The 11,808-nt window shown below is 38.5% G+C and overlaps 1 protein-coding gene across 2 annotated transcripts in view; it reads left to right on the forward strand.

Annotated features, from left to right (window-relative positions):
- The window catches only part of RFX7 (regulatory factor X7), a 120,929-nt gene extending 109,595 nt beyond the window's left edge, over positions 1 to 11,334 (forward strand). For both annotated transcript variants that reach the window (XM_064485574.1, XM_031452995.2), the window contains exons 8-10: positions 493 to 700; positions 3,661 to 3,956; positions 5,195 to 11,334. In XM_064485574.1, the coding sequence (XP_064341644.1) occupies positions 493 to 700; positions 3,661 to 3,956; positions 5,195 to 8,467 (3,777 nt within the window). In that variant the 3' untranslated portion in view covers positions 8,468 to 11,334. The remainder of the gene's footprint in view (positions 1 to 492; positions 701 to 3,660; positions 3,957 to 5,194) is intronic.
- Positions 11,335 to 11,808: the final 474 nt, after the last annotated feature.

The following is an 11,808-nucleotide window of genomic DNA, read 5'->3' on the forward strand; positions in this document are numbered from 1 at the left end:
TGTTAGCATATGTGACTTATATCAACATGGCTAGTGAAATTAAGGGGAAAAAAGATAGATCTAAAGTTATTGATTTGTAGATACGTAAATGATATACATTGTCAAGAGGAAAATTTAAATTATAGAGTAACATGTATAGTATAAATGTTTTCAGAAAAGAAAATATGGCTCATGGCATAGTTTGTTTTTGTGATGTCAGAAAAGGCTTTTAGAAAAATTCAAAACCTCTGTTAGTCTTCGTATGTGTCTCACAGTGTGTGCTTAAGTGTTACATTCACGGTGCTGCTGATGGCTGTGCACCAGTGGGCACAGGCACAGGCCTCTTATTTGCAAGGCTCTAGTATGCCTGCCAACACCAGTCACCTCGTACTACTTTGACCGGACGGATTCAGATTGTATCTTCTAATTAAGAATATGTATCTTGAATGTGCTTCAACTTAATTTCTCTGAACTTTCTTTTAGAAGTTAACTTTTCCTTTTTCCTTTGTTTAGTTGGAAGGAGCAGAGCCTTCTGGGCAGCTTCAAAATATTGACGAGGAAGTTATCTCTTCTGCTTGCCGTCTTGTGTGTGAGTGGGCCCAGAAGGTGTTAAGCCAGCCATTTGACACAGTCTTGGAATTAGCCCGCTTCCTTGTAAAGAGTCACTATATAGGCACCAAGTCGATGGCAGCTCTAACTGTAATGGCAGCAGCACCACCAGGTACAAAATGATTAACAAGCTGAAAATAGACAGGGTGTTACTATATTTAGAGTTGGTAGCAAAAGAAGAGTTTAGCCAGAGAACTTTGTCTTTGCAGTGTTTGTGTGAGTTCACTCTTACTTCACTTAACACTAAATTCAGATGGGTTTGTTGAGCAGACAAAAATAACAGTTCTTTCATTATAAAGCTTAAAGCTGTAGCTTTGTATGTTGCTCTGCTGAAATACAAAAGTTTTAAGATTTCCTAGTTGATAGTTTATTAATTTTTCCATTACTGTTTTAAAATTTAAAGAATATGTATACATGTATTTTTAAGTATATATGTATCTAAATTAATAAATTAAATATTACAAATTAAAAATGTAAGTTTTTAAGTTATTTGCTAAGACTTCTATCCCAAAAACTAATGCTATAAGTCAAATGACCTTTGAACAATGTAGAAGGTACCTGAGTCTCACAAAAAATAAACCATATGAAGCATTACTGTAAAATAGCAAGTTTTTTTAATGTGTATTCAAATGAGTATTTTTATTCAGATAGGAACTTTAGAATTGATGTTTTTGGGGATAACAGTACTGTTGGAATAAATGACTCACTCCTAACTTTCATAGCTGTGTGAAGTATCTCTTCTGATAAAATTTTTTAAATGTCTTATTTCTATCATACCTCATAAACCTAAAAAGTGAATAAATTATGGTACTACTCTAGGAAATTATAATTTCTATGGGAAAATGTAATAATATGAAATAGTAGATTTATCACAGCCAGAACTATAATTGTACTATCAAATAACTTTACTTTTTTATCTTAACTTCAACATTTTAATAAGAAATCATTTTTCTCTCTTATATTTATCAGAAGCTTTAAGTATTTGTGGTATGTGTGTGAGAGAGATTATTCTGTTCTCTGATTTTATGGCCAGTTCAGGACCATAAATGACATCAGTAAAATAACCTTTTACAAGAGCTTCAACATAATTTTTCCTACCTAGGTGTAAACTATGTGATCCGAATCTGTTCACTTATGCTTACATAGGAGCCAGGAGCATGCTTGGGCAGCCTTAGGTCTAGCTGGATAGCTCATATGTGTTTCCTCGTTTATCCCCTCTGCAGTCCTATAAGATAGGTAATATTTAGTCCCATTTTACAGAGTGGGAAACAAATTTAGGAAATAAAGTAATTTGTCCATAGTCAGAGAAGTAGTGGGGCCAGAATTTGAATCCTGATTTGTCTGTCTCCAAAACCCAGGTTAACTCCATTACATCGTACTGTCTTCTTATCTTTCAGCAAAATGGGGTTTTAAAAGATAAAACCTTTCTGTGTTTTCTTTCTTCTACCCCTGCTGACACCTAGAAAAGTACTTAAAACAAGTTGAGGACTGGGGAGTTCTCATGGGGTGAAGAAACATCTCTGTCTTCCTTATTTCCCACATTATTCACGTAGTCTAACTGAAGGAAATGTAGAATGAATGGATTTTTAAGGCGTAAGTTTAAAGAAAGATGTGTTATTTAAGCAGAAATACTAAAAATCACACCTATAAACAGGAGTTTGCCCTTTTTCAAAGTAGACAGCTTGGGAGGCTGTTACTTTGACAGTTGTGTCGTCACTCAGTATTTTAGAATCTCTTGAAATTTTGTTCTCAGCCATTGCCACTTTTTAAAAAAATACCTCTGATAGTGAATAATCTTCATCCTTTGAAGGTGAATTTGGTTTTTTATAAATATAGTGTCCATATTAAGAACAGGTTGTATTACAGATGTCCTTCGGTAAGTCAGCTGCTTGGAACTCGTTTCTGTCCAGAAACCCTGGCAGGAGGGGTAAGACAGAGAGCTTGGAGCCTTTGGCAGAGGCTCTCAGGGTGCAGGTGTGGAGCAGCCAGAGCCGAGGCTGCAGGCCAGACAGCGGCCGTGCAATCTGAGTTGGGCTTGAGAAGAAAAAAAAAATCGTACTTAGGTGATAAAGGGGAAGTCAGAAAATGAGGGCTTGTTGAGGAGTCAGTGTGGGGGTAGGAGTTTACAGTCACATTCTCCTTCCCGTCTCCCACTCCAAGCTGTTGCTGTTAACAGAAGGGGAAAAGCAGAACCCGGGGAAAGAAGGGCAGGGTGTGCCAGCAGGTCAGCAGTGTCCTCCCCTTGCCTCTCTCCACTGCTTTTACGGAACTCGGCCGACTTTCTAATGATCTCAGTGCCACACGCTAAATGTGAAGTGAGCTTTTGAAAAATTAATTGCATTACATAATCAATTTTTCTGAAATCAAAATTTATCCCTTGCTTATTTTATCATTCCTTTTTCTTAGTTTTGATCTTACTAACGCTTTAAAAATTTCTCTCAGTAACCCTTTCTCAGAATATCTTAACCTCAGTCTTCAGAAACTCTCCTTAATTTCTCCTGGGTCGTACTGGAATAATTGTGTAGTAGCATTTAGACTTGTAATACCTATTTGCATAACGTGCTAGTAGAATTAAAGACTTGTTTTCCCCTGGTGATTTTTTTTTTCCCCTAAGATATGGATGATTTCAGCAAATATTTACTGAGTGCCCCTTGTGAGCTGAATATTAAAATCATAAAAATGCATGCATTTCTTAATTAGAGGAGGAGGAAGGGAGATTTTCTGGTCTCTACCAATAAAAAGTTAAAACTTGCTCTCTTGGCATTTTTTTATCTTACCTTCTGCACATTTATGACACAGCTACTTCCCTCTTAGAAATCTTCATCTATTATAGCTGACTTAACTACAACTGTCACCTGAGTTGAACCATATTTTAAGATGTCAATTAAAACCATATTGACAAACATTTATAAACTGGAAGTCTAATAATATTTGTGCTTTATAAAGAAATTGTGAATTAAAATTTGCTGGGTTTGGTTGCTTTGTCCAGTAGATGGCAACATAGTCAAAGAAAGTGAGTTGTAACCGCCTTCTAGAAAAGAGTGTTTAGCTTTCCTTTCTGTTTATTTTCAGGAATTAAAGGAATCACCCAGCCTTCTGCTTTTATACCTACAGCTGAAAGTAATTCCTTTCAGCCTCAAGTGAAGACTTTGCCATCTCCTATTGATGCTAAACAGCAATTGCAACGGAAAATACAGAAGAAGCAGCAAGAACAGAAACTACAATCCCCTTTGCCAGGAGAATCCTCAGCAAAAAAATCAGAAGGCGCTACAGCCAATGGAGTGACGAGTCTTTCTAATGGAAATCCTGCAATCCTCTCTCCTCAGCCTATTGGTATCGTTGTGGCAGCTGTCCCTAGTCCCATTCCGGTAATATCATTAGTGTTGGCCTTACTGGGGTGGTAGAAAGTCAGTTCCTTAATGCAGAGTGGCACATGAGAAGGAGACGAATACAGATGTAGATACAGTTGTAAACTTATTTTGTGACCACGCACAGATTTCAGTTCAGTCGGTTATCTTTAATTCAGGATGTACGTTGTTGATTACAAAGTGAGCTATGAAACGAACATAGGTGAAATTGTAAGACATGTAAGTACACACATAACCAGTCAAGAGGTTTATTATGTAAGAGATGCGTCATTGTCAGAGTTGTTTCATCTCTAGCTAAGCAAAGATGACACGATTGTAGCCTTTTTTGGTTTAAATTTTTTTTTCTTTTTAACATTCAGGTGGAGCAAAATTGTAAAGTGGGTTGGTAATGTACTAGCATAGACCTACCTCTGGCTTGCTGGCCATAGGACCCCAGGGAAGTCCCTTAGCTGTTGAGTCTCTTTCTTCATCAACAAGTCAAGGTTATAGTCTTCTCTCCTCCTGTTTCACACAAGTGAGGCGATGATGAAGGGCTTGTAAAATCAGAGTTCATCAATTAAAAAAAAAATTTTAATGAGAGTGCATCACGCTAAAGCAAGGTGATATTTTATGTTGCTATTTATTATGATATTATTAAGGAGATATTTTACGTTGTTTTTCTTGTTCTTGTTGTTATCATCATCATCATCATCATCATCATGTCATTAAAACCCACTACCCAGGAACCATACTCTTGTTGCACTATTCACTGTAGAGCAAACATGCGAGGCAGTAGTTTTATCTGAGACCTCATCCACAGTGGTTTATCACTAATGTCGAAGGTAGATGCATTTATAAGACAGTGTCCCCTGTGAGTGAGTGAATCATCTTGGCACAGACTCTAGTTGGATACCTTTAGAGTTGCACGTTTCTTCAAGATTTTATCTCCTCTTATAACCTTAAAAATTATTGTTTTGGCAAGTATTCAACACAGATGTGAAGTTTTTCATTGAAATCTCGATATTCTTCTTACATATTATTGTATTTGGTAGCTATATGGCACTGTGCTGCATTTATTGTAATAGGTATGTGTCTGGTTATATAGAATCTACTCTAGAAGAACTCTCACCTAACATGGGAACTGTCTTTTTTTTCCTTTTAGCATTACATGTAATGAATGCCTTAATTATAATGAATATATGAGTTACCGATCATAGTCTAGACTTGTTAAACCTGCTTTGTTTTCCACCTTTTAACAGGTCCAGCGAACCAGGCAATTGGTAACTTCACCAAGTCCAATGAGTTCCTCTGATGGTAAAGTTCTTCCCCTCAATGTACAGGTGGTCACTCAGCACATGCAGTCTGTGAAACAGGCACCAAAGACTCCTCAGAATGTTCCAGCCAGTCCTGGTGGGGATCGTTCTGCCCGGCACCGCTACCCTCAGATCTTACCCAAACCAGCCAACACCAGTGCACTCACCATCCGCTCTCCAACCACTGTCCTCTTTACTAGCAGTCCCATCAAAACGGCTGTTGTGCCCACTTCACACGTGAGTTCTCTGAATGTGGTGAAAATGACGGCAATATCCCTCACACCCAGCAGCAACAGTGCCCCTCTTAAACATTCTGCCTCGGTAAATAGCGCTACAGGGACAACAGAAGAAGCGAAGACCATTCCTCAGATCAAGAATGGTTCTGTGGTTTCACTGCAGTCTCCTGGATCCAGGACCAGCAGCACCGGGGGAACATCCGCTGTGGAGGTCAAAATGGAACCTGAAGCGTCATCAGATGAACACCCTGTGCAGTGCCAAGAGAACTCTGACGGGGCTGACGCACCCAAAACAACGCCCAGCGCTCTTACGGGGCAGAAAAGTCATACAGATGGAGGAGTGCAAAAACCTTCAAATGAAGGTGTCAGTGAAATAAAAGCAACTAAGGTCTGTGACCAGAGGACCAAATGTAAAAATCGCTGTAATGAAATTCTGCCAGGCACTTCAACAGGCAATAATCAAAGCTCTGTCACTGTCTCAGTTGCCACTCAGAACTTAGCTTTCACCAGCACCAGCTCACCATCTAATGGTGACTCAATAAATAAAGACCCTAAATTATGCACTAAAAGTCCAAGAAAGCGACTATCTTCTGCATTGCAAGAGTCCCAGGTGCCTCCTGTAAAGAAACCAACAGTGGAACAGCTTTCTGCAGTTGTCACCGAAGGTCAGAAACCAGGCAGTGTTAAGAAGGACCAAAAGGTTCCACATTCAGGGAAAACAGAAAGTTCAGTAGCAGGTGCTCAGATTCCTAGCAAGATATCAACAAATGTCAACTCACACATAGTAGCAAATCAGCCCTTGAATTCTGCTCTTGTTACCAGTGATTCAGCTTCAGAACAGCAAATGACGCCATCATCATCTCCAGACGTAAAAGTAAAGCTTGAAGGCAGTGTCTTTCTCTTGGATAGTGATTCAAAATCAGATGGCAGCTTTAATCCAAACGAATGGCAACAGGTCACTAAGGATTCTGAATTTATATCTGCCGGCTGTGAACAACAGCAGGATATCGGTGTTATGACAATTCCCGAGCACTCTGACATCAACGACTTAGAGAAATCTGTTTGGGAATTAGAAGGAATGCCACAGGACACGTATTCCCAGCAGCTGCACAGCCAGATGCAAGAATCTTCTTTGAATCAAATACAAGCACAGTCTTCAGATCAGTTACCTCTTCAGTCCGAACTGAAGGAGTTTGAGCCTTCTGTCTCCCAGACAAATGAGAGCTACTTTCCTTTTGATGATGAACTTACACAAGATAGTATCGTGGAAGAGCTGGTGCTCATGGAGCAGCAGATGTCGATGAACAATTCGCATTCTTACGGTAACTGTATGGGAATGACCCTTCAGAGTCAGTCAGTAACGCCAGGAGCTCCGATGTCGTCTCATGCCTCCAGTGCCCACTTCTATCATCCAATCCATAGCAACGGCACTCCAATCCACACACCCACTCCCACCCCCACGCCCACCCCCACCCCCACCCCCACGCCAACCCCAACATCTGAAATGATTGCTGGGTCTCAGAGTCTGTCACGAGAGAGCCCTTGCTCCAGGCTAGCCCAGACCACACCTGTGGATAGTGCTTTAGGAAGTAGCCGGCACACACCCATTGGTACTCCACATTCTAACTGCAGCAGTAGTGTCCCTCCCAGCCCTGTTGAATGCAGGAATCCATTTGCATTTACCCCAATAAGCTCCAGTATGGCGTATCACGATGCCAGCATTGTCTCAAGTAGCCCTGTGAAACCGATGCAAAGACCCATGGCCACACACCCTGACAAAACCAAGCTTGAATGGATGAATAATGGGTATGGTGGGGTTGGTAACTCATCAGTTTCTGGCCATGGCATTCTCCCAAGCTATCAGGAACTAGTAGAAGACCGTTTCAGGAAACCTCACGCTTTTGCTGTGCCTGGACAGTCTTACCAGTCTCAATCCAGACAGCACGACACTCATTTTGGTCGTTTGACTCCTGTCTCTCCTGTGCAGCATCAAGGTGCCACTGTAAATAACACCAACAAACAGGAGGGTTTTGCGGTCCCCGCCCCTCTTGATAATAAAGGAACTAATTCATCTGCCAGCAGCAACTTCAGGTGCCGGAGTGTGAGCCCTGCTGTTCATCGCCAACGTAATCTTAGTGGAAGCACCCTCTATCCCCTATCTAATATCCCTCGATCTAATGTGACCCCCTTTGGAAGTCCAGTAACCCCAGAAGTTCATGTTTTCACAAATGTTCACACAGATGCATGTGCCAACAACATAGCTCAAAGAAGTCAATCAGTTCCATTGACAGTCATGATGCAAACAGCCTTCCCGAATGCTCTTCAGAAGCAAACAAACAGTAAAAAAATAACCAATGTTTTGTTGAGTAAACTTGATTCTGACAATGATGATGCAGTGAGAGGTTTGGGCATGAACAACCTGCCCTCCAATTACACAGCCCGGATGAATCTCACGCAGATTTTGGAAACTTCCCCTGTCTTTCCTAGTGCCAACCCACAGAATACGATCGATTCCAGCACTTCTGTTTATGAATTCCAGACACCATCTTACCTCACCAAAAGTAATAGCACCGATCAGATCAGTTTTTCTCCTGGAGATAATCAAGCACAATCAGAAATTGGAGAGCAACAATTGGATTTCAGTAGCACTGTTAAAGACCTGTTGAGTGGAGACAGCTTGCAAGCCAACCAGCAGCTGGTAGGTCAGGTAGCATCTGATCTCACTAATCCTGCGTCTGATTTCTCTAGCGATATCAGGTTGTCTTCTGAACTCTCAGGCATCAGTGATTTGAACACTTTAGACCCAAATCTACTGTTTGATCCAGGTCGTCAGCAGGGACAAGATGATGAAGCTACACTGGAAGAATTAAAGAACGACCCATTGTTTCAGCAAATTTGCAGTGAATCCATGAGCTCTATGACTTCATCAGGTTTTGAATGGATAGAAAGCAAGGACCATCCTACTGTTGAAATGTTGGGTTAAATTGTGTTTTATAATATGTAGCACACTGTATCTAAAGACATATGTATTGTATTTGTCTTAATGGAAGTGCCTCCCGCAGCAGAAACACTTACTATTAATTGTGACATTTTAAAAGAGTTTGCTGCAGAAGTGGTTTCTTCTTCAGTAGGAAACGGTTAGACTCGCCTCAGCTTTTAACAAGTTTCTGAAGAGAGTAGGCTGTAGAAAAACAAGTATTAGGTTTTAAAATTTTATAACGTTCCCCATTTAATCACATTGTTTGCTAGTAAACAGAAGACTCACAGGCTTTTACAAGAGCAGTCTAGATCTTTATTTTGTGTAAGTTCATTTTAATTCATTGGTTTATCTGCACAGATTTTAGAGGAAACCATTGATTTTAGGTATAGGCTATTTTTTGTTGTTGGCATTATCTTTTAGATATGAAATCATAGCTAAAGTGAACTGTAGACAAGAAGGTCTTCCTTGAAACAGGGATAATATTCAGGTTATTATAAGTATTTAGGCTTGAAGCATAGAGCTACTGTAGGATGACAAAAAAATAATCTCTGTAGGACTTTCTAGGACTTCAGTACCATTTGCACCTGAATGAAGGGCTTAAATAGGAGAAAATAATGGAAAATTAAACATTAATGTAAGGAAAGCAAAAGCTGCACTAAACATTTTAAAAGGAAATACTAGTAGCCATTTATATTTGTGACCTTGCATTAGTATTATTTTAAAATGTTGATTTTAATGTGGAGCTAACACACACAGGGACATGCACACGTGCACACACAACAGATAATTCCAAACATTGTAATTTAGTGGAATAAATACAAATGTATTAGGAAATATTTTATGTTTTATTATTTGGTAGTTGAGATAGGAGAATTTAGAAGGAAATAAAAGCATTTTCTTAGTTTCATCACAATGTCTGCATGCACATATTAAAATTCTAAGATTTATTTTGAAGATTTTTAATTGTAGTATTCTTAAGTCCTCAGTTTAGTGACTGACTCCTTCACTCCTCCTGAATTTAGAAATGCAATTTGATCATGAGGTCCCTTCGAAAAACAAATAGGCCAGGAAGGAGATAACATAAAAATCGGATCGGAAAACATTTCGCCACCTGAGGTCTGAAGCCACAAATCTTTATATCTCTGGTAAAACAAAGGGGATATCAATAGTACTTGAAGAAGAAGAGCATTTTATAACATGCTTATTAATTTATTTATTGTGATAACCACAATTGCAAAATAAGCACTCAGGATTTGTTTTAAAATGTTTCTCTCTATGGCTCCCATTCTGTTTTGTGAATAATTATTTATGAATTTCACCCTGACAGAAATCTTCTCACTAGTTGACAGCTTCATAAAAGTAAGTTTCAAGATCAGTTTCAAATAGACTTAAAAATTGCCATTAAGTTTTTAAAGCTAACATTAAACCATTGCTATGCTACCTTGAACCTAGCTAAGCTTTCCTTTACCTTAATTAGTAAGCCAATCAGAAGACTACAATCAATGAATATTTAACAAATGTGATGAAGGGTTTAATTTAATAAGGTTTTCATTGTTCAATAAATTTGCAAGGTAGGGTATTAACATATTTTGATAAATAATTGGTGCTAGGGTTGGCTCAGAGATTTATATATTGATATGTCGTAGTTATTGGCATTTGTGTGTGTTTGCTGTTATCTTGATTTAATGATCTGTTAGATATTTTTTTCTTGATGCTAGTTATCTCTTCACTGTACATTGAGACACAGCACTACTGCACACCAAAGTATGCAATACCCAAAGGAAACTGTGTGATTTCTTTTAACAAATGATGGGAGCCTTTCTATATGAAATACTCTGAAAAGGAGATTTTGAGGCCATTCTAATCCCTTGTTTACATTATTAGCTTCCTACTAATATAAAAATAATGGAAATCTTTTTTGATAAAAATATAGACTGGAGGATTTTTAACCCCCTGTACAGTATTGCAGCAAACACTTTAAATTTGGTTGAATTCGTCCAGCAAACTTTCTGGGGTTCATATATTGCACTAAATTTGTTGAACCTGTGGTAGGCACATCTCTTAGGATAAATGCAACCAATACAGTCCACAGATTAAACTTTTTAAATGTGTTTCATTATGAAAAGACAAAATGTCATCAAAGTGACAGATAAAATTGTCTTATGTAGCAATGTGCATTGATCTCAATGAGATATTTCTAATTCTTATTCTCTTACCTGAGAATATTACAGCAGGAAGAATTAAGTTTAGTTTGCTTCACCATGTTAATACATGATCACAAAATGTGCATGAGTGTTATTGGCTTATCTTGTACAGTACTAGGTATTCCTGTAACCACTTTTTTTTCCCCCTTGGCTGTATTGAACCTGGTTCAGTGTTAACCAGACAAGCATAGTTATTCACAAGTTATTTACTTTTTTATGTTTACTAATTCTGCTTAGTTGTTGTTGAATATGTTCTTTTCTCAGATTATTTTCATCGTTTTGATGTTTAAAACATTTTGCATACTGTTTATCATGATAAGACTTCATGAAGTAAATAATTTTGCATATAATTGCAATAAGCACTGACTTTTGAACTGAAAAGAAGGAAAGTGTTTTTTTGTGCAGTGCATCCGAGGTTCATATAATAGTCCTGTACTATAATGTGCTTTACTACACCATAAATGACAAAAACAAGCCCTGTTTCATGTTTTCATTTAGTGCAGAAAGTCAAGATCTCCCCAGTGTTTTGTTGTCTGTTGTACCTGCTGAAACTACGGTAGTTGAATATTGCAGTAGCATTTCAGTTCTCTTTTTTTATTGAAAGTGCTCAAAAATTGTTTTTTAAATGTTTTCGAAAACAATTAAAAACATTTTATATTAAACTGACTGGATCTTAAGGTGATTTATGGGATCTACTTTATATAGGCCGCATGCCGTTTTATATACAGACCCGAAGCCGTTCTTCCTTTGATCTCCTGAAATTCAAGGCAATAGGAAAAAAATCAGCACCAGGAGGAACAGTGCTGCTAGTCTGTTCTCTGCTACTAACCTGGAAGGCTGCACAGATACTTCGTTCATCAGAACTCTGCTGTTCACTTAGAATTTACTACCAGAGAATGGTACTTGGCATAGACCTTTATGTTGTCCCCCCCCCACAAAAGTTTTCCTTTTGCTCATTGACATGTATTGTTTGCTTTAAAGTGTTCGCCCATGGAGTATCTAGATGTGGATATTTTGGAAGCTTTGAATTGAAAAAATAATAGGAAAGTGGAGGGAATTTTAAAGCACAGCTATGTCCAAAAGCAACATAGGCATTTTGGTGAACCAGAAGTACAAAGTGATAAGTGCACTGAACTTGTA

This window comes from Camelus dromedarius, chromosome 5, assembly GCF_036321535.1.
Source record: "Camelus dromedarius isolate mCamDro1 chromosome 5, mCamDro1.pat, whole genome shotgun sequence".
Lineage (NCBI taxonomy): Eukaryota > Metazoa > Chordata > Mammalia > Artiodactyla > Camelidae > Camelus > Camelus dromedarius.